At 40.2% G+C, this 23,546-nt stretch overlaps 2 protein-coding genes across 8 annotated transcripts; both read left to right on the top strand.

Moving 5' to 3' along the window:
- Positions 1-34: 34 nt before the first annotated feature.
- INPP5E (Inositol-3-phosphate synthase) lies at positions 35-2,639 on the top strand. Its single transcript, XM_069057884.1, has 8 exons — positions 35-521; positions 578-701; positions 747-918; positions 969-1,126; positions 1,177-1,449; positions 1,505-1,731; positions 1,780-2,003; positions 2,056-2,639. The coding sequence occupies exons 1-8, from the start codon at positions 276-278 to the stop codon at positions 2,165-2,167; spliced, it is 1,536 nt and encodes a 511-aa protein (XP_068913985.1). The 5' UTR covers positions 35-275; the 3' UTR covers positions 2,168-2,639.
- A 203-nt stretch (positions 2,640-2,842) lies between these two features.
- On the top strand, positions 2,843-23,492 carry step (cytohesin steppke). 7 transcript variants are annotated; one of them, XM_069057889.1, is made up of 7 exons: positions 9,076-9,236; positions 14,593-14,894; positions 19,635-19,727; positions 21,530-21,861; positions 21,911-22,178; positions 22,584-23,046; positions 23,112-23,492. In XM_069057889.1, the coding sequence occupies exons 2-7, from the start codon at positions 14,730-14,732 to the stop codon at positions 23,114-23,116; spliced, it is 1,326 nt and encodes a 441-aa protein (XP_068913990.1). In that variant the 5' UTR covers positions 9,076-9,236; positions 14,593-14,729; the 3' UTR covers positions 23,117-23,492. The 7 variants fall into 7 exon arrangements, with proteins under 7 accessions (XP_068913991.1, XP_068913993.1, XP_068913989.1 ...); XM_069057890.1 differs by lacking the exons at positions 9,076-9,236; positions 14,593-14,894 and adding exons at positions 2,843-3,058; positions 3,221-3,294 and having other exon boundaries at positions 22,584-23,492; XM_069057888.1 differs by having other exon boundaries at positions 9,071-9,210; positions 22,584-23,492.
- The last annotated feature ends 54 nt before the right edge of the window (positions 23,493-23,546 follow it).

Here is a 23,546-nt window from a genome sequence, read left to right as displayed (position 1 = left end):
CTGGTTTTTTGTTTGAAATTTTATTTGTGCAGGTGGCGCTGGCGCGGGGCGACATTTGACATTTAATAGGTTATGTAGTATTAATCCAGTATTTATTTTGTTATTAATCGAATCTACGTTTAAAATAATCCAGCAATAAATCGTCCAGTCAATTTAAAATACTCCCAATAATTATCATGTGTATTTGGTGCGTGACGTCGGAGATCTGCGGGCTGGAGGCAAGCGATATTCATGAGGGAAGTGCCAATACAAACAAACACTAAGCTAGAGCTAATATGACTATGGAACAAAGCAATTCAAATGCAAAATTCAAGCAGAAGAAGTCCCTCTCCCGATATCTACTACCAAACAAAATTCCCAACAAGGTTGGTGTTGCAGTAATCCGGAGTCAAAGTGCTCGTGAAACCAGAGCAGACCACTGCGATGACACCCACTGCAAACGTTCAATGACCATTTCCAAGCGCCCTTTAAGTTTAAACGTATCCAACATGAGCCCCAAAAAAGAAAACACAAATTTTTTGGTAAGCTGTGCAACTTTTTTTGCAACCAGTAGTGCATGTGTCGCGATTTTTTCTAGCAAATCAGTTCGCCCCTAGATCGTTGCGCCAGCGTCTCCGAGAATAATGTAGCGGAAGCGAGTTTCAATTCAGATGATTTGTTGATGGAAAAGAGTATATCGCATGAGAGTGTCCTGAAAGAAGGTAAATAGTGACAGTTTTGTTAGCATTAAGTTAACGTCTGAACAGCGCAGGTTTTGTATCTCATTCCCACAATGCAAGCAAGGCAGAGGAATTTTTTGCAAGGAAAAATCGGTGCCAACTCACTCCTAGGTCCTCGAGAATTAGACCGCGTTTTTCCCAACAGAGAAGTGACGATTTTTGTGGGAACGTGGAACATGAACGGTCACACACCACCAAAGTATTTTAACAAGAAAAAATTGTTACATAATCTCAGATTTGACATTTTAGGGAACTGAATGATTTTGTTCTTCCTATAGGCATTAAGCATGTACCGGATATTTTAGTTTTTGGCACTCAAGAGTCATGTTCTGAGAGGTTTGAGTGGGAAGTATGTTTGCAAGAGACTCTGGGACCCTCCCATATTTTATATCATTCCATATCATTAGGTTGATTTGTTTGATTTTTTTTTTTTCAAAATAAAAATTGTTTTTTGTAGGTACTTTACACTTGGCAGTTTTTGTCAGAAGAGACTTAATTTGGTACATTTCTATACCAGAAGACGCGAGTTTGTCCGTGAGACCGGGAACCGCTTTTCGCACAAAGGGTGCAGTTGCTTGTTCTTTCCTTCTCTTTGGTACTTCATTCTTATTTGTTACTGCTCATTTGACAGCGCACCAGGAAAAAGTCAAAGAAAGAGTATCTGATGTCAAAAAAATCGTCAACTCCTTAGATCTCCCCAAAGTATTACCCTGCAAAAACAAAAGCAAAGGCAAGTGAAAAAAAGTCTAAAGAACATAAAAAAAAACTTTTTTTTAATGATGCAGACGTCACTCAAAACTTCGACTACGTATTTTGGTCAGGCGACTTAAACTTCAGACTGGCGACTCCCAGGAGCAAGGTTCTGGAGTGGCTCTCGAAGACCAGCTTCCCGCTACCCGACCACCTACCTCACGGCTACCTCCACCACGATCAGTTATGTTCGGTCCTGGCAGATGGCGCCGCGTTCAAAGGTTTCACCGAGGCCAAGATCACCTTTCCGCCGACTTACAAAGTGAGTTGTAGCGACTAGAAACAGACGAGTTTACAATATTGTTTTCAGTACGACCCAGGCACTCAAAATTTCGATTCTTCGTCGAAGCAAAGGACTCCGGCTTACACCGACAGAATTTTGTACAAGCAAAGAGCAGGGCGACGGTTCAGTGGACAGTTTGAGACTCCGCCCCTACAGTGTTTGGTCTACGACTCCGTTTCTTCCATCACGACGTCGGATCACAAACCGGTCTGGGGAGTTTTTAAGGCTCACTTGAGGCCAGGTTTAGATACGTCAGTTTTTAGGTTATGTTTTGTTGTTCGGTTGTTATGTGGTAAGTTGCAGGATTCCTCTAGCGGCGGGTTTGTTCCATCGCGACGTTTATCTGGAAGGTTTGAAACGCAGAGCGACCATGAACGACTCTAAAGGAGCAACTGCAGTATGTTCCCTTCAGTAAATGACCAAATCCTAGTCTAAGTGTCACAATGCCTTCTGCTAAGTGTACCTCTATGATAATTCTAGTCAGCAATAATAGCACAAGTTTAGTTGTTGTTATAAGAGCAATATTTCTAGTCAATTTAGTATACAATTTTATGAGTTGTTAATTCCTGTTTATTTATTTATTTATCTATTTGTTTATTGTTGAGTTTTTCATATTATACAGAGGGAGTAGGATAGGAATTTTATGTCATGTACCCTACCAAAAAGTGAACGTACAGGGTGACCAATATATTGTATAAAACTATTAGGTACAATCTGCGCCTTTATGAACCATTCAAGTGATAATCTATTGTCAGAATCTAAATTTCAAAGCTATTTTTTCATTCCGCCTCCGAATTGAAAAGACACGAGTCAGTGTCGTGTGATAGTGATTCTTGTTTAGAGCTGTTGAATGTTGGTGAAATCCTAATAAATCCGACTCATTGAAACTGCGTTTCATTGAGCCACCAGGTACATCCTAAGCGGGGCCACTGTGTATATGCAACCAACAACACCAATAATTCTAGTTAGGACACAAAACAGACACACAGTTGGGCAGAACAAATATTTGGATTTAGAATTGTTACTAACACGCTTGAAAGATGTAATATTTATTGGAATAATCGGCGATTTAATTACAGTTGGAGTTTTTAAGCCGGCGCAGGCGCACCAACTGTGCATTGCTGAACGTTGACGGATGACGATTCAAGATGGCGGTTTGTTATCAGTTAATGAATAATATTTACTTTTATGATTAAATATGTTTAATTGTGTTATTACCTGATGTGGTTATGTTGTTAAAACTTCGGCAGTGAACTATTTGCAATGGGAACAATTGCGCACACTCAGGAACCGTTCAGTTTATCAGGTACCGTATTTGGTAGTTTTTTTGCAATAAATTTTAATTGTAAAGCAATTATGTACTTGAAGCAATAAAACGAATCGGGTGGTCTGATCATTACTGCCGCAATAACTTCTTTTCGTCGCCTTGCATTTCTATTTTGGGGTGTCAGTGTTTCTCTTGTTCCAGACCTATCCCCTGAGCAACAAAAAATCCTGATTGATATAAGAAGACGAAAGACTGAACTCCTTTTACAAATCCAAGTAAGTAGATTCAATTCCACTGACCCAGAATCTGGAGGATTAAGGTTCAAACAACTCTAATTAGCCATTGTGTTGGTAATTAGCAACACACTAACTTCATTTTACATTCAGTCCTAACCTAAAAAATCATTTCCGTCAAATTAATTAAATTACGGCGTTCGCAGGTTTATTTTCGCGCTTGTTATTGCAATTACGACAAGTGTTTGGTTCATTTTTATAGTTGTTTATAAACAGCGTTTCAATGGCGTCAGTTTGTTATTGCGGAAACGTACAATTCCGTGGGATTTAATAGCACCAAATCCCATAACCTAATTTGTATGTGAGAAATATTCACATATCGGTGGAACAATCGCGCGTATCTCTGTCCCGATACCGATTTTTGGGTCAGAGTTTAATCGCCCCCAATCTACAGAGCTCTTGTTTACACCTACCGTCTTTCCATGCAGGAAATTGAACCAGTAATGGATGGACATTATGATGACATCCACAGTAATTACCCTCATAACCCCTATTATTAGATCAATGGATTACGCTCGTTAAACGAAAATATTCATGTGGGTGTGTAAATTATCGACGGGAGAATTGCAGGGGACAATGGCTTTGGTAGCGCGGCTATTCAACCGTGCTCATTGGGTTGTAATTTAGCGAATCAAATTGAGTGAATCCCTATTTTTATCCTTCATTCAGTGGAAGAGATAGCGACAGATTCCTGGTAGGGAGAAACTTCCGTCTTTGACGAATTTTGACGTATATCACCGACGACTCAAGCTCGCACGTGCCTCGTTCAAATCATATTTCACTCCTAATTTACAATTAAATTTGCTTTATCGACATATTTCACATTCCTTCGTTATCGCCGCGAGTACGCAACAACTAGACCGGAAAGTTTTCACTCTTTGGATTTTCGTACGACGAACCAGAAGCTCCTGAAAGGCGATTTCGCAAGCGACGTCTTATTATTGTTCGAGTCGTGTCAAAATGGAACAGATGTCTATCATTACCGCTCCATTTCCGGCTTGTCTGGAGACGGAAAAAATATAAAAACGTTCCAGCTTTCCCGATGCTAACGACTGGATTTTTTAACAGCCATGACTCACTAAATTAACAGCGTTTGTAAAGATTAAAAACTCTGACAAAATAATTATTAAATGTTTACATTCTCAATCTCTGCCCTATTTATTTTATATACCTAGTAGTAAATATACAAAGTGAATCACCGTAATTTAATGAGATGAAACACTTCCCGTCTTGATTTTTAACATGAATATACAGCGTGAGTCGCTCAATATTTAATAAGAGGTTAGGTTTGATTTACACCAAGTGCGGCAACGAAAGATTTATCACAGTTTTAAATTTGTGAGTTTCGAAGCTGGCATGGCCCAAATGACAAGTTGGTTACTCGGAAACCCACTTTCTGGTGGCGCCACCTGTACCACAACCGGCACTAAACGACACATAAATCGTTCCATATGAAAAGAAACAAGAATTGATTGAGAGCGTTTCTTTCATTCTCACCACGTGACGTACTTTCCATAAAGTTTTACGCGCGGAAGTGAGCAGTCTATTAGATTGATTGTGAAAGAATTAAAGTCGGTGGCTTTGCCATAGATTTTGATAAATTACATTTTCAGTAGTCTCAAAGTTAACGAAAGAATTAGAGTCGTCGCGGGTTTTATCACAAGACGTTTTAATAAAGTGGGTTTAGATAAGCGAAGGAAAGTTGCGAGAGCGTTTAGGAAGTCGAGCTAATGGATTTTGGGAGAGTTGTAATTGTTTGCAGAATTCCATAAAGTTTTGTTTTTATCATCTCGTTGGATCACAAATCGATGACCTTCTAATCTGTATTCTTTGCATCGTTCTAATACTCGGTACAGATAATATTGAGTGTATTTGTAAATATGTGGTGTCTATTTTTCACATTAATTAAATAAATGCGTTGTAAATATTATTTTTCAGGGGTAATAATATCTCCAAGCAATAAACAGTTTGTTTTCTTCATTGTACAATTTTGTTCCAACATGGTCTGATTTTATCAGACCTCCAAACCGCAATAATCCGATGACACATTGTAAGAATGTATATATGAAACAAAAAACTTGCAGTTTAACGTTTTTGGAGTGTCGGGCGTGCAAATTGCGGTCACATTTTGGTCCTTCGAGCCGGATTGTAGCGTTCGCTTCGGATGAAAATACGCCAACAAAAACGTAAACGGTGCGTAAGGTTAATGTAAAACTGAATCGACGAACAAACCGTGCCTCAATTCTAACTCAATTTCTCTCTCAATTCGTCGAATTTTGAAAAGGGTTGGAACGGGATAATCCCCACAATCGAATTAGAAAAGTGGAAACGGGATCCGTTTCTTTGATGTCAAAAAGCGTAGAGATCATGAAACACAACAAAGCGTCCGCATTTTCATCCCCCATTATTTTTTATTCGCCGCACGAAATAAAACAGTCGACGCTTTTGTCCCGCGTGCTCCAAGACACAAGTGAAAGTTTAAACGGGCGATCCCACGAAAATTGTTAAGTGCTTCTGTGCGAGAAGAGCATTTCGACAGTGACGGAAGTGGTAAAAGTTGACGTTTTAACGTTTGCAAGGGCGTTTCGCCTCATCGGACATAGAAAAGAGCGAAATCGAGCACCAGTAGTGTGAATTGGTGGGGTCGGGTCGTACTGGGAATTTGTTGTCAGATTTCGGTTATCACTTTCCGAACGACACCGGACGCTTCCTAATCAAAGAAAAAAATAATGTTATCGTAAGAAACAGGAAGCGGAACGATTTGTTGATTCACGACAGGAAAGTGCGAAATAGTTTGAATGGCGGCCAAAAGAGTCTTGCGTTGATGACGCCGCGAGAATGCTGCGGTTAAATATAAACGTATTTTTGAGCCTAGGGTTCAAATTTGCAGTACCGTGCCCGCAAAAGGCGCAAACGTAACGATATAGTAATGTTTGTTTGTTACATTACTGTAGCAAACACGTACGAACTAAATTTAGAAATGATTGGATTGGTTATCGATGTTGTATCCAAACAAGTGTTTGGGAGTCTGTCAACAATTGTACATAGATGACAGATGAGAGGTAGAAAATCGTCTTGGAAACGAAGCCGCACCATTCCAGTCCTTCGAGTCGGATCGTAGTGTTCGGTTCAGATGAAATAAAATGAAAAGTACACAAATAAACGGTACACGGCATTAATGCAAAGCAAACAAACAGAAACTTTAGTTTGTGAAATGGAATAGAGCGAGATTTCGGCAACATTTCTCGTTTGATGGAGCGCCCGGTCGGCCTTCGAGATCATGAAAAAATCGGAGCCAATTCGAGAGCTTTCCTAAAAATAAAGCTATCGATGGCCACCGCTAACGGCTTCCAATTCGGGAGGAAACCATTAATCAAGGCAAAGGCGGGCGGGTCATGGTTTCGAGAGCCTTTCGAGGGCCATCTGCTTTTCAAATTCTTTGACTATCAAATTTCGGGTTGTTCGGGGATCGAGTCAAGTGTACGAGTCGATCTGAGTGGCTCCTGTTGGTGGTTTAAAATGTCACGGTGATGATTGTCCAGATGGGGTGGATCGGGTGTGTCTAGTACGCCACTGTCGTCCTGAAAACTCACCGGTGTGGAAACTGCTCGGGTCTGGCTTTATTGCCACTTTCTCAGCAGTGCATGTAAAATCTTGACATTTTTACGGAACGGGATCCTCGTTACATCTTTCCGATGAATTTGCTTGTGGCATAAGCTCGAAAGAAAAATGTTCGAAATTGAGGTAGAGCTCAAAATGTAGTAACTACATAATTAGATACACGGAAAAGTAAAAATTTGTATTTATGCTAAGTAAAATAGTAGATGTTCAGTAAGCATTACAAAGAAATCATAAATGTTTGATGGGAAATAAATGTTTTGTAAAAATGATAAACGCTTAATGAAAATAATAAATGCTAAGTAGAATGTGTAGTTAGATGTTGGTTGAAAATTATAAATGACACCAGGAACGTGTTCACAATAAAAAAATGTGTTTCATAAGGAAATAAACGTTTAGTAAAAATGATAAACATGTAGTAAAATCTGTAATTACAATTGCTCGGTACAGCGAAAAAAAAATACAAAGGAATGGTGATGGTCAACCCAAGATATCGTAGATACCTAGAATAGGCGCATTTTGTATGAAACTGTAAGAAAATAAATAATTTTAACTTTAAATAAAAAAAATTACAAAACCCTTTGATATCTATTTTTATTAAAGAAAACTGCAATTTATAACTGACAAGATTATGTACATTGTGAAGTTAGGGTGTCCTCTTGTCGAATTAATTAAAAACAGGGGGCTACTGCGAGTTTCATTCAGAGAAGATTTCGTACTTTCCGTGACATTTTTAAATGAAATTGAAATACAAATTTGAATACACGAGTTGGCGTATCTCGTATGATATTTGACAATGACAAGCGGCAGGTGCAGTGCAGCCAATCAGACAAAATTAAATTCGCTAACACCAGATTTAGTAAAATTCTATTTTTTGCTAACAACGGAACAGGTGCTGGTTCTTTGATTAAAAAACAGATTATACCGAGCGATCGAAAAAGATAAATAAATCGAGTAAGTTATGACTAATATGGTGCAGTTGGCAGCCCTGGTTTAAATATTGCTGTATTTGACAACCGCCAATTTCTCACTTAGAGGTTAGAGGGCTTAAATATACTGAACTATACCTAATAGTCATGGCATACTCGATTTTTTTTCTATCGCACCAGAAGGTAGAAAATATGTATGATTTACGAGTGAAGTACATAGCAAATTCTTGAAACAGTTACAAATGAAAATGAATTCATATTCAATAAAAAAGTACATCAAATACCTAACCTAAAGTACATAACAAGTGGGTACACTCGACTCTACTGCCCTCTTTATTTATTTTTTTTACAAGTGTGCGATTATTTATCCCACGCATTTCACACATGTAATGACTTACTTTACAAACAACCATGGTAAGAAGGAAAAAAAAAATTAAACAAGCTAATTGATATTTGACCCGTAACAAGAACTGAAAAAAAAACTTCATTGTCTACGTAAACTGTCACAAAAACCAAAATCTAATCTTACTGCTTACGCAATTGAGAGGGCGTCACTATGATTTCGAAAACAATCAATTCCAATTTCTATTTTGACTTTGAATTATTAAAGTGCGTCAATATTCCAAGCAGTCGTAGATAAATGTACACGATACGTGAATTACTACATATACTATAATCGCACTTCACGATTACACAAACCCGCTCTACAGCTTCTTTGCGTAAACTTCCCATTCATGCAATAATAACATATATATCCCACTTGTTACGTAAATAATTATAACTGTGCAAATTAAAATACAATACTGTGTATTTGTCATTTTTTGCCTGTCCACTTTACACTCTACAATTTTGACAATGCCAAACGTAAAACTTCGCTGATTATCCTATTTTTCTAACGTTCACTTAATGAAACACCGATCATTCAGCTTTTCCTACTAAACAATAAAGAATTTATCACCGAACACTTTATTGCCACTCCAGGTATTTAACGTGCTCGACTAGATCATTTTTCCTGCGACACCTCGAGAAAATCCACTCGAAGGATAAGTTCAGATGCGAACGTCATTCGCCGTGATTAAAGTGACATTCACGATGATCCTCGGACCTCCTGCGTCCTTTCGAGCTCTTCTCAAGCCCCGATCACGTGTCCCACTAGATTCTCAAGTGTGATCGTTTCATTCCTCTCGGCGAAAACTCGCGAGCGCTTTTGATTCTCGACGACGGCGGCGCAACAAGGCTCAGTTCGGTTCGGAGCGGCGGTGGTAAGAGTGCGTTCTTGCGTGTCCGCTACTGCGAGCGTGTCGTGCGTGTCCCGATCGAAATATCGTGCCTTAAGGAGTGTTGTGATACTGTGAGTTTGCAAAAAAATAGAAATAGGTAATCCAAGGTGCCGATCGCACCTTCAAGGTGGTGTACTCTGCTTGCGGGTTCCGGAGGACGGATTATGTCACGTCCAATTATCATACGTGATTCAATGATTTGGAATGAGTAATGAACTAATTTCGTCTCGATGGATGCACGAGGACTGTCAACGATTTGCGTACGGCATTGTCTAGGAAAACAGGAGCGTTCGATGACGTTAATCTCGAGTCAATAGGATTTACTTAATCAATTTAAAGAATTCGCTTTTGTGTCGATGGAGTGTCGAGTGTCGCGGCGGACGCATCTTCAGTTCCTTCCCAATTAGTTTCACCAATTAAGTGACTCATTTGTTTTTTTTTCTTGGGAATTGCCGTGTCAAAGAGAGGTCATGGACGAGTCGCGGAACAGGTGGAGATGTTGCGAATTTTTTGGCGGGAATTATTTACACCCCCCGGATTCACAAAATGCACAAAGGATCGCCGCAATTAGCCGTCGTTGCGACAGTTCAAGTATTTTTGTAGTTACTTAAAAAAAATTGGCAACCTTGGCAATCAGCAAAGATTCAAATGTCTAAATATATGGACCATTTCGTTTTCAAGTGCTCTACTTTTAGAAATTGACATGAAGTCAATTTTTTTCGAACAAAGAAATGCAGCAAACGACTGGATCGATTTGTTTGTTGTAAATTCCCGGTTAACGTATGCACCAGGCAATTAACTATTAATTAAGGAATTACCCAATGAGAAAGGAATTTACACCTCCTGACGCAATTCTCGAGATCCGCGTTTAATTTTATTGCGGCATTGTTGCCAGACAAGCGCACCTGAATGCCCGCATTAAGTCCGCCAGGACGACGAAGAGGAACGAGGCTAACACTCGAATCCTGTTAGGACGACTTTCGTAAAACAATCGCGTCGTTCACGCACGGAAATGTTTTTGTCGTGGCGAAAATTGAGTTCGAACCGGGAAAAAAATAATATTTTTTCACCCCCGGACGGCCGTCGCATCGATTGGGCAAATATCGCACCCTCCGGCCGCCACGTTTAATCGCCCTAATTGATGTTGAAGGGTACGCGAAGAAACTCGATACGGACGCGAGAACAAACATCGATGTGTCAATAATAACATTAATAACGTGACCGGTCTGCCTTGCCTTCGGCGGTAGGAATTGTTTGAAGAGTACGTGTGTCTGGAAATACGCGACCGATCGGGGGAAATCACCAGGTTTTTTTTTGTTGTGGGTGGGAAAAATTCAGCGGCGGGAGTTGAGGTTGTAACAGGATCTTGAGGGCAACGGAAATGGTGGATGGGTACGTTTCGCTGTGTTTACAGAGATTGTTATCGGAGGTAGAAGCCACCGTCGTTAGTTTGTTATTAAGTCTAGACATGTGGTGCGACTTTATTTCTCATTAGAAACCGCTTCCGCTCGCCCAAATCGATTATGTTCATTATTCTGCACTAATGGAGGTCCCCTATGTCGTTCAGTTGGGTTTTTCTTGGCATCTCACGAATGGGTAGGAAGACCTCGAAATCGCCCGCTGGTCACTTGCCCCACACGATTTCGATGGGATGCGAATCCGGCGATCCGGCGGGTCAAGGTGGCATTTTTAGTAGGCAGCCTCTCCGCCGCAGTGTCGAGCGTTTCATCACGGATTCGTATGATCATTTTTTGAAATTGACGCCGCAATTGTGTAGGCAAAACAAAAAATAAGAATGTTGATTGGTTGGATGATTTCTTGTTTTTGGATTGATTTTTGTTCGTTGTTTTTTAATTAATTCATTTTTTACTAAAACTTATCTTTTTAAAACAACTCGAAGCATTAAGTTAATCACTACCAGCAGAAATCGCAGATGTCCACTCTCCCATACTATTAAAGTCGCCTGCTGCGGGGGTAACAAATCGGCCGTCTCGATTTATGACGTTGTAATTTACCAAACCGTTAATAAACTGAGCTGTCAGACTGACAAAGGAAAGCTGTCGTGTACTTAAAAACTAATTATTTCTTCCTATCTCTACACGACAAATTTTTGCAACAATCTGCAATAAATTTTTGAATATTTTTATTCGACCTTCTCTTCATGAATCATTTTCCAAAGATCAGTCTCGCATCTGTACGTGACATCATTTGTTTTTTCATTTTTGTCGAGAACGATCCAGATGGCGGTGCAAATTTGGTCGCTCGGAGCGCCACTGCGTGGCGGTCTTGCGCAACTGTCAGGTAACAGCCGCGTGCAGGATTGTTGTAAACTTTTTTTACATCGCAGTTGGCAGTGATAGGACTAAGTGTTGAAATGAAGAAAGAAATGACTCTTTACTCCCACAGTATTGATCAGACAATGTGGCAAAACATTTTTGAATATGAACGAAAAAGAGTAATCAAGTGTCTGGAATACGACTGTGAACATTTTTTCTTTCGAAGCGATGCATTTGTTTTTGTGCTGTTCTTGCTGTAATCATTTCTCGATTACATTTGAATCACTTTAACAGACGAAATTTGTTGAGGGGTGATTGGTAATTATAATTATTGATGACGTTTCTTTTGTTTTTAATTACATCGTCGTCTTAAAGCCCCTTGTTTCTAGGCAACCAAGCAATCACATCGATTAACCTTTACGATAGTCTGGTTACGCTGTGCATTGTAGGTGGCGGCAAATTTCGCAGCCACCTGCGACGTAAGAAACATTTTCAATAATTCCTTATTTACGTTGAGACTTTTGAATATGTAACAAGCGATTTTCCATCTCGTTTTCGTCCTTCCGCATCGATTCTGGCGTCGTTTCAAAAGCCGCGATGACATAAGTTCGGTGCGATAGTCCGCGTGGCAAATTTATAACCCCCATGCATCCACCAATAAGTACAATGTGAAGCTAAAATAACCGGTGAAACGCATAAACAGACTGTGCAGTGAGGCGATCGCTTAATTTAATGCCAACTAAAAATAATCGTTCAGGAATAGAGCCGCAACAGGGCCGTCCATAGACACCATAAGACCGAAGGAGGATCGATCGAGGGAAAAGGTCAGCAGACGGTCGCGGGAAAACTTGCGGAGATTTGTCCTTTTCGGGGATGTTTACGACGCGCGCCGATCCGAATGCGGGATAATAAATAAAATAAACGAGGGCGGGAGATACGAAGGGGTGGTTCCTTCCGGGGTTCATCTTTTGAACGGAGACGAGCGGTACACGACGAGCCCTAGGGGTCGACCGGGGGTAGTAATAATCTACTTACGGGATGATATACGCAACGGTTAAAGGCTCGTCGGGGTTGTGAATAAGCGAAAGATGAAAGTCGAGGAATTCCATGTGGAATATTTGCCGGGAAGCTTGGGCGCAATAAAGCTCGGTTTGTGTAATTCCGTAACGTAGACGTAACGAGAGTTGACGCGCAATAAATTATGACAGTTTTGGCGGAGTTGCCAATTTTTTACCGTACTCACTGCTACAGACGGGAGTTGTTAATGGAAAACGACACCAGCGGGAAAATTTGCACGTTTCATTTTTCCGGCGTGGAAAATTGAATTTTTCCGTTACGTTTTTACATTGTAGTTGTGTGCGTTCGAAAATCTGTGAAACTGCCTTAATCACATTTGACGTAAACGTCAACTTGACAGTTCTGTCAAAATGTTTGCGTTTGACAGCACTGACACGCGACGTCCAAGTGGGACGGTCCTCTTGTGGTATCAATTATTCATCATTTGAAACTGGAAGAATCGACTTGAAATGAACGGGTCTGAGGTCGCGATCAAATTCTTGCCATTTCTGCGAACTTAAATCTGTCGGATAAAGTTCGTCGTTGAGTCATTGTACCGTTTCCGCATCCGCTCTAAACTATCACATATTTTAATTTGAGTTAATCAAAGTCGAGCAAAAGCGAAATGAAATCAATCAGAATTGAGTCGAGTGCTTTGCGCGAAAGGAAATTAATATTTTCACCGTTGGATATTTTAATTATAATGGGACGTTTTTCAGGCTGACATTGTTCGTTTCGAAATCGGCGAATGTGCGTCGAATTGGGTTGCGTTAAAGAGTATCGCATTGTGTGCAACCGTAAGAGTCGAGTTTTTTATTTTTCCGAGTCAACAACGCAAGAACTGGAACTGTTGTGTCTTCGGTGTATGAACGAAAGCTTTGTTATACGCGTTGGCGCAAGCTTTATGCTGTCCACATCGTCTTCCCATCAAGAACAACGACTGCAACGACGATTCTGAATGGCGTCGCGCTCCACAAACTCGCGACGGATTTTCGCTCTTTAGACTCAAAAGCGTAATTTTTTCCGCAAAGGATATGACTCGGTGCGTTGTAAATCGGTCGATCGATCACGAATTGGCCGATCGCCAGTTTTTCAAATTCGCCTGGGGACGTCAAGGATGTAGAATCGCGTCCTTGCAAGATTTGAGACGGTGCCAGTCGGGGACCGTCTGGGTCCTTGATCGAGAAGGGAAAACCGCAGAACTGTTGAAAAAAATCTTCCGTTGGTATTTCGTCGCGGAAATCGATTCTTTCGTCAAGTCTTTTCGATTTAATTGGTTCCGTCCTTGACTCACTCCATTAAACACTGCACTACTTTTACGGTTTGAACATTATAAAAGGCTTGCGTAAGCGCAGTTCCGTCTAGATTGCTGCATCGAGTTGCATTAGGAGATTTTTTTCCAGGTGCTAGACCTCGACGAAGTTTTTCTCTTCCATTTTCAGTTCTTTCGCTCTTTCTTTTTTCACTTTTTCGTCATCATCACTCGACAAACTCTTCGCTTCTCACGAAGTGTCACATTTTTCCTTCCGGTAAGATTAACTGGAATAAGTGTTAATTAGTTGTAGTAGTTGCATTTCCGCAGTTGAAATAAATGAAAGTGAGTAAATGACGAGTGTGGATTTTGGTCGTGAGGTCTGATGGGTTGTGGGACTTTTGCGCATAAGGATCGATGGATTTCGTGGTGATGGGAATTAACTCAACAGGTCTCCCCGGAGCCTCATAACGCCCCAAGAGCACGCGAGCGCCGTCTCCGGCGACACAAAACGGCCATAAAAATAAAGAGACGTCCATTTCCATGCCGACAACAGTTCATTACTCATTTCCATTGCGACGGAGGAATTCGTTGCGCCGCCGTAAATTCCAAATTTAAATTTTATGCAAATTAAATGTTCGCACTAACCTGACCCAACAGCCGACGGGGACGTCGTCGAGAGTGCAACAAGTAACTCGAAATTGACGTCGTTCCGAATTTAGATCGAGTTAGCCGACAATGGTCGCAAGTGGTTCAGATTGGATATCATTGGCGGAACGTGTCTCGGCGACGACGACGATCATTTTTCCTGTCCTCCGCGACACGCAAGCAGAAAGTCGTCAGAAATTCGAATTCGGCGATCGTTCCAGATAGTCCCGAGGCTGTGATCGAGTTGTCAAAACAAAAAATTAAGTGTCAAGATGAAATCGTCTAGTGTTAAGTAGTGTCAAAAACCAAGCCGGAAATCCACCGTCGTCCAAGAGCGAGCGCCGCGTGCCATGCGAGGATGCAGTACACGACTCTAGGACGCGAACGCAAAGGTTCAGTGACTAGCACCACGCACAATGTCGCCAGCTGGTTTTCCTCCCTGAAGAGGACCAAGAAGGGGAGGAACTACAAGACGGAGGCCACCTCGAAGAGCGCCTGGGACCTGTCGACCATCAGGACTGTGGTGGGTTGGTTTTGCGCGCCGCGCCCCTCGACCCCCCTTCGAGGCGGAGATGAGATTGTTGACGTTGTCGCCCCCTTGAATTATGCATGAACGCCGGCCGGTTTAATATTCACGTCGCGACGCATTTCTGCATGTCTCTAATTGTTTGCGGGAATCGAAAGCGACGAACTCCTGGAAACGCTCACCGAACGTGGGGGCGGCGACGACAACATCTCCGTCTTGTTCGCTCCGGCCCCAGATAACATATTTTTTCGGGACGTGGGGGCGCTCGCGTCGATGTTAGGCAACCATGAATACACTATTTGTGAAAATCGTCCGTTTTTTTGGAAAAAATGCAACTTGAACAGCCGTAAAATGCGATTACACACGGTCACAAACAAAACTACGAAAACCACTTAACGGAATAAAATTAACGCCGGTGGGAGTTCTGTCGACGCCGGGAATAGGTTAATGTAATTTACGGAAGTTTTTAATGCGGTTAGATTTTTTTTTTAATGTGAACGACCTCCGGATTACAGTTTTACGTTGTTTTTTTTGTTATCTAATTATATGCACGTTTTCGACATGTCCCCAACGAAATTAGCACCGTTGCAACGATTTATTGTGTTGTGGTCGTCTGGCGGGTGTGGAAATTTCGAGTGGGCCGTGGCACAAATGTCATTTCTCGTGTACAGAGTGAGTCGGTTAATTTTCAGAAAGAGTGTTTTTGTGTTGTGAGTTTTAGCGTATTCCGAAATGCGCAGAGAATTCTCTTGCCAGTTCGAAAATGTAATAATGTCTGACGAGTTTGTTTTCTGCGATTTGTTTTTGACAGTTATGAGGGTAATTAAATTTCTGCACGGATGACGTCTACAATTGATTTGTACAGCACGTCCGAATATGAATTTTCTTGTCATGTGACGAACGAACTTCTTTGAATGCAATTTTTTTGTGGGTTAAGAGAATTAAAAATTGAAAAAAAGGCAAGAAATGAAATGCACAGTATTGTATTTAAGCGTCAAGTACTTTTATTCAGTAAAACAAGACACGCTCAGTAAAATAATAAATGTACAGTTAAAGAAAATGTGCTTTATAGATGCTAAAATATTCAAAAAATACGAAACATAAAAGTTGTCAGCTATACATATGTATTAGGCGTTCACGATCTTTTTGGGACCGAGTTGGCTATGATCATGTAGTAATTTTGTTGGTAGCACCTTGGTGGCAACTAAATTCCCTAAAGAAAATTAACCACTTTTTGTGTTAGGTTAGGTTGTTTTCAGTTTAAGGTTATATTTTCTGAATTGTTATCGAATCTCTTAAATCTGGTCTGCCCTTTTTAATTTGGAAGTAGCATCGTTTGATGGAAATTTTTTGTTGTAACGAAATTATTTTGGAAATTTTTACTTTTCCTTTGATGGAAACTAAAATTATTTTTAAGTACACACTTAATAAGTCATTTACTTACGAATATTAAAATAATAAATCTGGCAATGCAGTAGCAAGAAAATATCGAACAGACACTGACAGAATGCATCCGTTGCATCACTGAATCAGTTAGTCCAACATGAAAAGAAAAAATCATAGCCAACTCGGTCCTAAAAAGATCGTGAACTAGAATTTAAGTAAGGACGATATTTTATTGAAGTAGCAAAGATTTCTTGAAACAGTGACAAATAAAAATCAATTAGGCATTAAACAAAAAAAGTACTACAAACACATATCCTCGAATACTGCGTTACATTTATTATTTCCTCTATGACCGTGCGATATATCCCACTTATCGCATATATTTCAGACACGTGACCACTCTTTTTACCAGCCGCCGTGCGGTAACGTAAATAAAGGAAAAAACTAATTGATGTTTGACTCCTGATGAGAACTGAAATAACGATTGACATTGCTTCTTCTATGTCTGAAAGCAGATCTTCATCAAAAGGACTGGTTCTCTGTTCGCAGAATTTCGCAAAGATCAAAATCTAATTACATATTCTGTTTACGCAGGTAATGACATGTTTACGGCACATTATACGGTACATTAAGGAAAAATGTAAAGAGAATTAAACAAGCTACATAATTGATATTTGACTCAGTAATTTCAGAGACGCTGCCATTTCTAACTTTGCCTAAAGAATTCGTTCTCCCTTGGCAAACTTTCACAAAACGAAAATGTAAATATCAGTGTTTACATAGTTATTATGCCGTTGCTATCATATTGAAGACAAACAGCGCCCACTTCTACTTTGATTTTGATTATCTGTCGATTTTAAAACATTCTGAGCCGTTATTATAGCACTTGTGTGACACATGCGTGTGATAATAATGTCCATTTGCTGTGTATTTGTAACGTTTGCCGACGAATTGTAAAAAAATACTCATTAATGTTTTAATTATACAAAAATTAATTAACAATAGTCTAGATTTGAAAATTTGATATTTGACAGCTTACCTTACACTTGTCACTTTGGTGTTTTCGTTACTTACTATTTTTCAAATGATTCATTGGATATTTTGAGTTGGCGAAGAAAGCAAAAGAGTCTTTTTCAACATTAGTTACTGCAGTAAGTTATAAATATTTTGTTTGCACGTCAACATGAACACTTTCTTATTTTAGCAAAAAGAAAAATGGCTTATTCCCTAAAACAGGGATACATTTAATGTACCAGGTGAGATGAGTTTTATCGTCAGCACGATTAACCCTATTAAAAAATTAGTAAAAATTAAGAAACTTTAGGGTTACATTCCCTTGATATAAGACTTCAAATGTGTGTAATGAATTTTCACTTATCACTTAATTCAGAGCCATAAAATTTAAAAAATCGATTTTGAGCAAAAAATAGTAGTTTATTTAACGAGTTCGTGTGTAATTTGGGTTTTTTTGGCATGAGTGGGCCAGTTTAAAACTCGAGTGAAACGAGAGTTTTAAAGGTCCACGAGTGCCAAAAAAAACCCAAATTACACAAGAACGAGTTGAATACAACGTTTTTTTTTGTTCTACGAGCCCCCCAAAGGCTCCAAATCGCTGAAAATCTTTAAAATTAGCTTGACGTTTCGTTTTGACAAGTTGTCAAATTTATCAAAATCCGTTCACACAGGAGAAAATTCTCAAATTCTGACAAGTGTCGAACAAAAAAAATTTTTTTCGTAGACGCTCATAATTCACAATTAATTCAAAGAACAGCATTACGAAATTCGCATCAAAAGAAAATTATTCGTTTTTGAATTATTCCAATTTTAACATTAAGAGCGAAAAATGACCAAGATTTACAACTGCAGTTTCATAAATAAATATCTCATTCCCTCATTGTTGGGAACATCTGTTGACAACTTTTCTAGTAATTCTTAAGTCCCTAAAGGGTATCATAAATAACCTACGTCAACTTCTTTTGTGGAACTGACCGCCCAATTTAATAATAAATCATTGCTAAATTTTAGGCTTTAATATCAAATTCCATTTATTTGATGTTTTCATGATTTCAATGACTCCAAATTTTTCCTGAATGTTTGAAAGGACTCTCAGTGAAAAATGATGTAAATTAATGTAGCAGTTATTGAATTAAAACAAAATCTTTACCTGTTTTATTAAAAAAAAATTGAAATTTTTACAGACTGTTCTAGAGTGATACACAATCATTCCTGAATTTTTTGAAAATTTTAAATTGATTAGAAGTGGATGTTTTCGCACTGACGATAAAACTTATCTACCCGGTACATAATAATGTTATTATAAAATTAGAGTATTCAACAATGACGAGTGTATCAGTGTCATTTAATTATTTGTGAGGATTTTTTTACTTTAGATTACATTATCTTAAAAACCACTATTATTACGCAACCACAAATAATCACCTCAAACATTTTTTAAGTACAGTTACACTATTATAGGTGGCAAATTTCACAGCCAACAACGATGCAAGAAACATTAATAAAACTTCGTTTCTCGATAAAAACTGTGTTGCAAAAACCCCAATAGACACTCACTCCACATTTTTTTTTTCGCAAATCACTCTTTCACGTCCCCCGAACCTCTTTACTCATTCTCGTACACCACCACGCTCGTCGTCGCCAAGGTGACAGGTGACGCGCCGATTCCGAACCCCAAACCACCCTCCCTTGACACTCCCGTTCGTGACGTCAGTGTGACGTTCGGTCCCGGCCACCTGCGCTCGCACATTTTCAAGTAACGTTACACGTGCACACCTGTACGTTTCCCGTTTTTTTCACTTCCTCATTCGTCTCCGTCCAGACACGCGTTCCCAACCTGCACGATGTCCCGTCCCGGACAGCTGGTCCCGTTCGTCCAATGACGACGCTCATTAAAACGTCGAACCGCATAAATTAATACACAAACAAGTTTTTTTCCCCCGTCGTAAAACGATCAAATCAGTTCTGGCGGAATGCGACCGGCGTGCGTTATGAATTCGATGATAAATCGCCGGTTCGATTGTTGCCGTTTTTTTTTCCCTTTTTGTTTTTTAGTTTAATTCTCACTTCCCGTGTTTTTTGTGCGTTGTGTTTTTGCGCCAGCCGCCGTTACGTGAACGCAATTGTGCGGTTGCATTGATCGCAACTTCGATTTTTTCGTCGATTTGTTTGAATTACGTGATTTTTGTGTGTGCGAAAAATGACGTAACGTGATCCATTTACTGTAGGTCTCCGGTTTTAATCAATCGCCAGCAACGTAACCGTGAAGAGGCATTCACTACTGTTGTTGGATTCGCTGTGTGGTTGTTTATTTATGCGTTGTTTTCTCTTCTGTAGTTCTTCCGGCCTCTCATGTGTTCGTGCGTGCGTATATGTGCCTCGTACGTCGTTTACGGTTTGTTCCCTTGTTGTTGCTCGTGTTCCTCAGGGGTAAGAACAAGTGTTCCGTTTTCACTTATTTAATACAGATTTTTTTTATTTTTGTGTAGAGCGTTGTTTTCTAATCTTGTGGTTTGTTGAACTGTACTCGTTTTTGTTGTGATGATGAGCTTGCTGCCAGTCCGAACTAAACACGAAATCCGTCGAACAAATGTCAACTGTCAGTGGCGGATTTTTCAAAATATAAAACAAAAATCTGTGGAGAAAATATTTCTCATTTTTCAAAAATGCTAGCTTCAGGGACAACTATTTTTACCATTCCGCCCCATTAAAAATACATTATGCTCCCATTATTATTAAAAACTGTACTAACTAACTGTGTTTGTAGAGTTGCCAGAAGAATGTTTGACGTTTGTAAATATGCTTGCGTTCCAGTTTTATGTCGATTAATGTTTACAGCAGACGGAGTTTTTCAAATGTTTCGCCACATTGTCTCAAAATAGACGAAATCTTTTGAATTTATTTGTACTTTGTATTTTTCCAAAATCGTCAACTTTGAGTCATCACCCTGTATATGTGATTTTGACATTTTTCGAATTTCATTTATGTATGTACATATTAATAAAATCGAATAGCTTAAACGTGCTTTGAGGATCAAATAAATTAATCTCGAAATATCCAGAGCTTTAATTTGAAATGTCAAATATTACTTGTCAAAGATGCAGCTGCCAATGTCAAACCGTCAACAACCTTCAGTTGTACCATTTGAAAATAAAATTCAGTCTTACCAACTCAAACAGGCCATTTTGATCACCTTGTACAGGAAGAATAAAAACCAAACAAATTGATCTAGTTGGTCTTACTCAAAGTTGACAGAAGCGCTCTTGATTTTTTCTAAAACACTCCCAATTCAAAACGCATTGTCGTAACAAATAAAATGGACAAGAAAAACAAACCTTGTGTACGAGTAGCAATTCTAGCAACATGTTGCTAAGTGATACTTATTAATTTCGAAATGCAAGGACGCTCCAAGGTTCATTTTAGACAATTAGACACTGATTCAGGCTGTCCCAACTTATTAGCGTCGTCGTGGAGAGAAGTGTCAAGCAGAAATGTATTTTCGATCGTGACGAGCCATCACCGACCTCTCTGTACCTTTTCGGTTTTTTTTTCGGGGGTCATAGGTCGTTCAATTAAAAATAATAAGACGATAATTGGAAAAGTACTGACCTGCAATAACCCGAAAGTTAATATCACCGGGAATTTTACCGATGCCGAAAGAAGAAAAAACGTTGACGGTTTAACCTCGAAACGTCAACTACTAGCGCCACCTCACTGTCAAATTCAATTTGTCATTTTGAAAGACGTCGTCTGTTGGATATTTGCGCAACACATGCTGTACACTCGTGGCGTGGTTGTTGTGTTTTTTGCGAGTCGGTCACATTCTAAACGTGGACGTTTGCATGTTTTCGTTACGTGTTCGATTAGTTTGTGGTGAATTCGATTAAAAAAAAATTACATTCGAAAAACTAAACATACGTTTCAGGGGAATTGCATGTTCGGTTGGTTAGCCGCAGCGTAATCACGATGCGACATTTGTCGCGTTTGAATTTTTTCTGATCCGCCACTGACGTGCAAAAGAATGAATAGAGGGCGCGGCAAATCCTAAGAATTTGAGCGCTTTTAACGCAGTTGGCGCTACTGTAGTTAGGCGAAGGGTTGTTCTGGTGATATTTGGAGTGTCACAGTTGGCAACGAAGTGTTGAAGAGCGCTTGATTGGCGAGCTAAGCTAAAAAATGTAGAATGGTCGAGATTTGAGCGAGCGTTTTTGACAGGTTGGGATTTTTTGCAGCACCTCAAAGATGAACTGGTGGAGGTCGTGTCCGAGATGGAGTCCTTGGACTCCGGCGAGGACGGCAAAAACAGCAACAAGACAAAGATGATGTCGATCGGCCGGAAGAAGTTCAACATGGATCCGAAGAAGGGCATCGAGTACCTGATCGAGAAGGGCCTGTTGCAAAACACGCCGGAGAGCGTCGCCCAATTTTTGCACAAGGGCGAAGGTCTGAACAAGACCGCGATCGGCGACTACCTCGGCGAGAAGAACGACTTCAACGAGAAGGTCCTTCAGGCGTTCGTCGATCTCCACGACTTCACCGACCTCATACTAGTCCAGGCTTTGAGGTGAGGCGGTCGTCCGTGGGGTTGTGCCGTTTTAAGATTGCGATTTCAGGCAGTTCCTGTGGAGTTTTCGACTGCCCGGGGAAGCACAGAAGATCGACAGGATGATGGAGTGCTTCGCCAAGCGATACTGCGACTGTCAAGGGGAGAACAACATTTTCGAAAATTCGGACACTTGTTACGTACTCTCGTTCGCCATCATTATGCTCAACACGAGCCTGCATAATCCCAGCGTCAAAGATAAGCCCACGATCGAACAGTTTATTAATATGAACAGGGGGATCAACCAAGGGCAGGATTTGCCGAGGGAATTACTTGTGGTGAGTGTTTACGCGTCGATTGTTCTCCGCACGAATCGTAAACTTCACTCGAAACTGTACGAAGTAATCAAAGAGTCAACTTTCGTTTCGTGGCTCTTAATAATAAATATATTCGATCACGCGGTTAGATTTCGTACATTTTGAGTGTCGCCGATGTCGAGCGATTAAAAAAAATCTGTGAATTAATTGCTGCCCACGCAATATTTCGACAAAAAAGATTTCTGTAATAAGTAAAAGTAATCGTGTGGCGAGAGAAAACGAGAACAATTTTCGTCGGTCTGTTATGGAAAGGAGACATTTTTTTGCAAAAACATAATTGACAGTTGCTGGGTTAACGCTTGATCACATTTTTTTTTGAGCGTTTGAGAGAAAGCAGGTGTGAGGTGTTAAGGGTGGTTGTTGCAGGGTTTGTATGACAGCATCAAAGCGGAGCCGTTCAAGATCCCGGAGGACGACGGCAACGACCTGATGCACACGTTCTTCAACCCGGACAAGGAGGGGTGGCTGTGGAAGCAAGGGGGTCGGTACAAGAGCTGGAAGCGGCGGTGGTTCATCTTGAACGACAACTGTCTGTACTACTTCGAATATACGACGGACAAGGAGCCCCGGGGCATAATCCCGCTAGAGAACATATCAGTGAGAGAGTGCACGGACCGTCAAAAACAGCACTGTTTCGAGTTGTACGCGTGTGGCGGTGCGGACTTCATCAAAGCGTGCAAGACAGACTCGGAGGGGAAAGTGGTCGAAGGCAAACACACCGTGTACAGGATGTCGGCCAGCAACGAGGAAGAGAAGAACGAGTGGATGCAACGGTTGAAACAAAGTATTAGCCACAACCCGTTCTACGACATGTTGGCCAACAGAAAACGTAAAGCTCAGCATCACAATTAACTGTCTTTCTGGATAAATAAACTCGATTTCGTTCATTTCTAGTTTGAATTAATCAGGATTTGAGCCGAACACGCGACATTCAGTCAGTTCCGCGGCGAACTCTCGAAGATTAACGAATTTAATTTCTGTGAAATTAAATGTGGTTTCTTTGAAATGGCTGGGCGTAAACTGGGTATCTGAATTTATAAATCTCCGTCGTCGTTAGCGTATACAATTTTTTAATTCCTAGTCCTGTTTGACATATTATTTATTTCTTGTTTTGCACATCGTCTGGGGTATCCCGTTTGTTTTGTGTATCTCTTAATTTATTAATACGGTTGCAGTTCTGTACATATGTATATTTCGTTGCGCAGCCTGTATATAAAGGTGTAATTTGTTTTGTATTATAGACTTGTGTAAATAAATTTACAAATTTCTATCGAACTTTGTCTGATTGAGGTTATGTTTCTCCCGCCAAATCCCCCAAATTCAAATCCA

This window comes from Tenebrio molitor, chromosome 9 (genome assembly GCF_963966145.1).
Source record: "Tenebrio molitor chromosome 9, icTenMoli1.1, whole genome shotgun sequence".
Classification (NCBI taxonomy): Eukaryota; Metazoa; Arthropoda; class Insecta; order Coleoptera; family Tenebrionidae; genus Tenebrio; species Tenebrio molitor.
Note: the sequence above shows the minus strand (reverse complement) of the source record. Positions and strands in the feature narration are given on the sequence as shown.

Bases quoted from the DNA above. Each gene is read 5' to 3' on its own strand.
- INPP5E (XM_069057884.1), top strand. From the start codon at position 276: ATGACTATGGAACAAAGCAATTCAAATGCAAAATTCAAGCAGAAGAAG. The intron at 522-577 runs GTAAGCTGTGCA...GATTTTTTCTAG, and splicing joins AAGAAAACACAAATTTTTTG to CAAATCAGTTCGCCCCTAGA. The intron at 2,004-2,055 runs GTCAGTTTTTAG...GGTAAGTTGCAG, and splicing joins TTGAGGCCAGGTTTAGATAC to GATTCCTCTAGCGGCGGGTT.
- step (XM_069057888.1), top strand. From the start codon at position 14,730: ATGCAGTACACGACTCTAGGACGCGAACGCAAAGGTTCAGTGACTAGC. The intron at 19,728-21,529 runs GTAAGAACAAGT...GATTTTTTGCAG, and splicing joins GTTGCTCGTGTTCCTCAGGG to CACCTCAAAGATGAACTGGT. The intron at 21,862-21,910 runs GTGAGGCGGTCG...TTGCGATTTCAG, and splicing joins ATACTAGTCCAGGCTTTGAG to GCAGTTCCTGTGGAGTTTTC.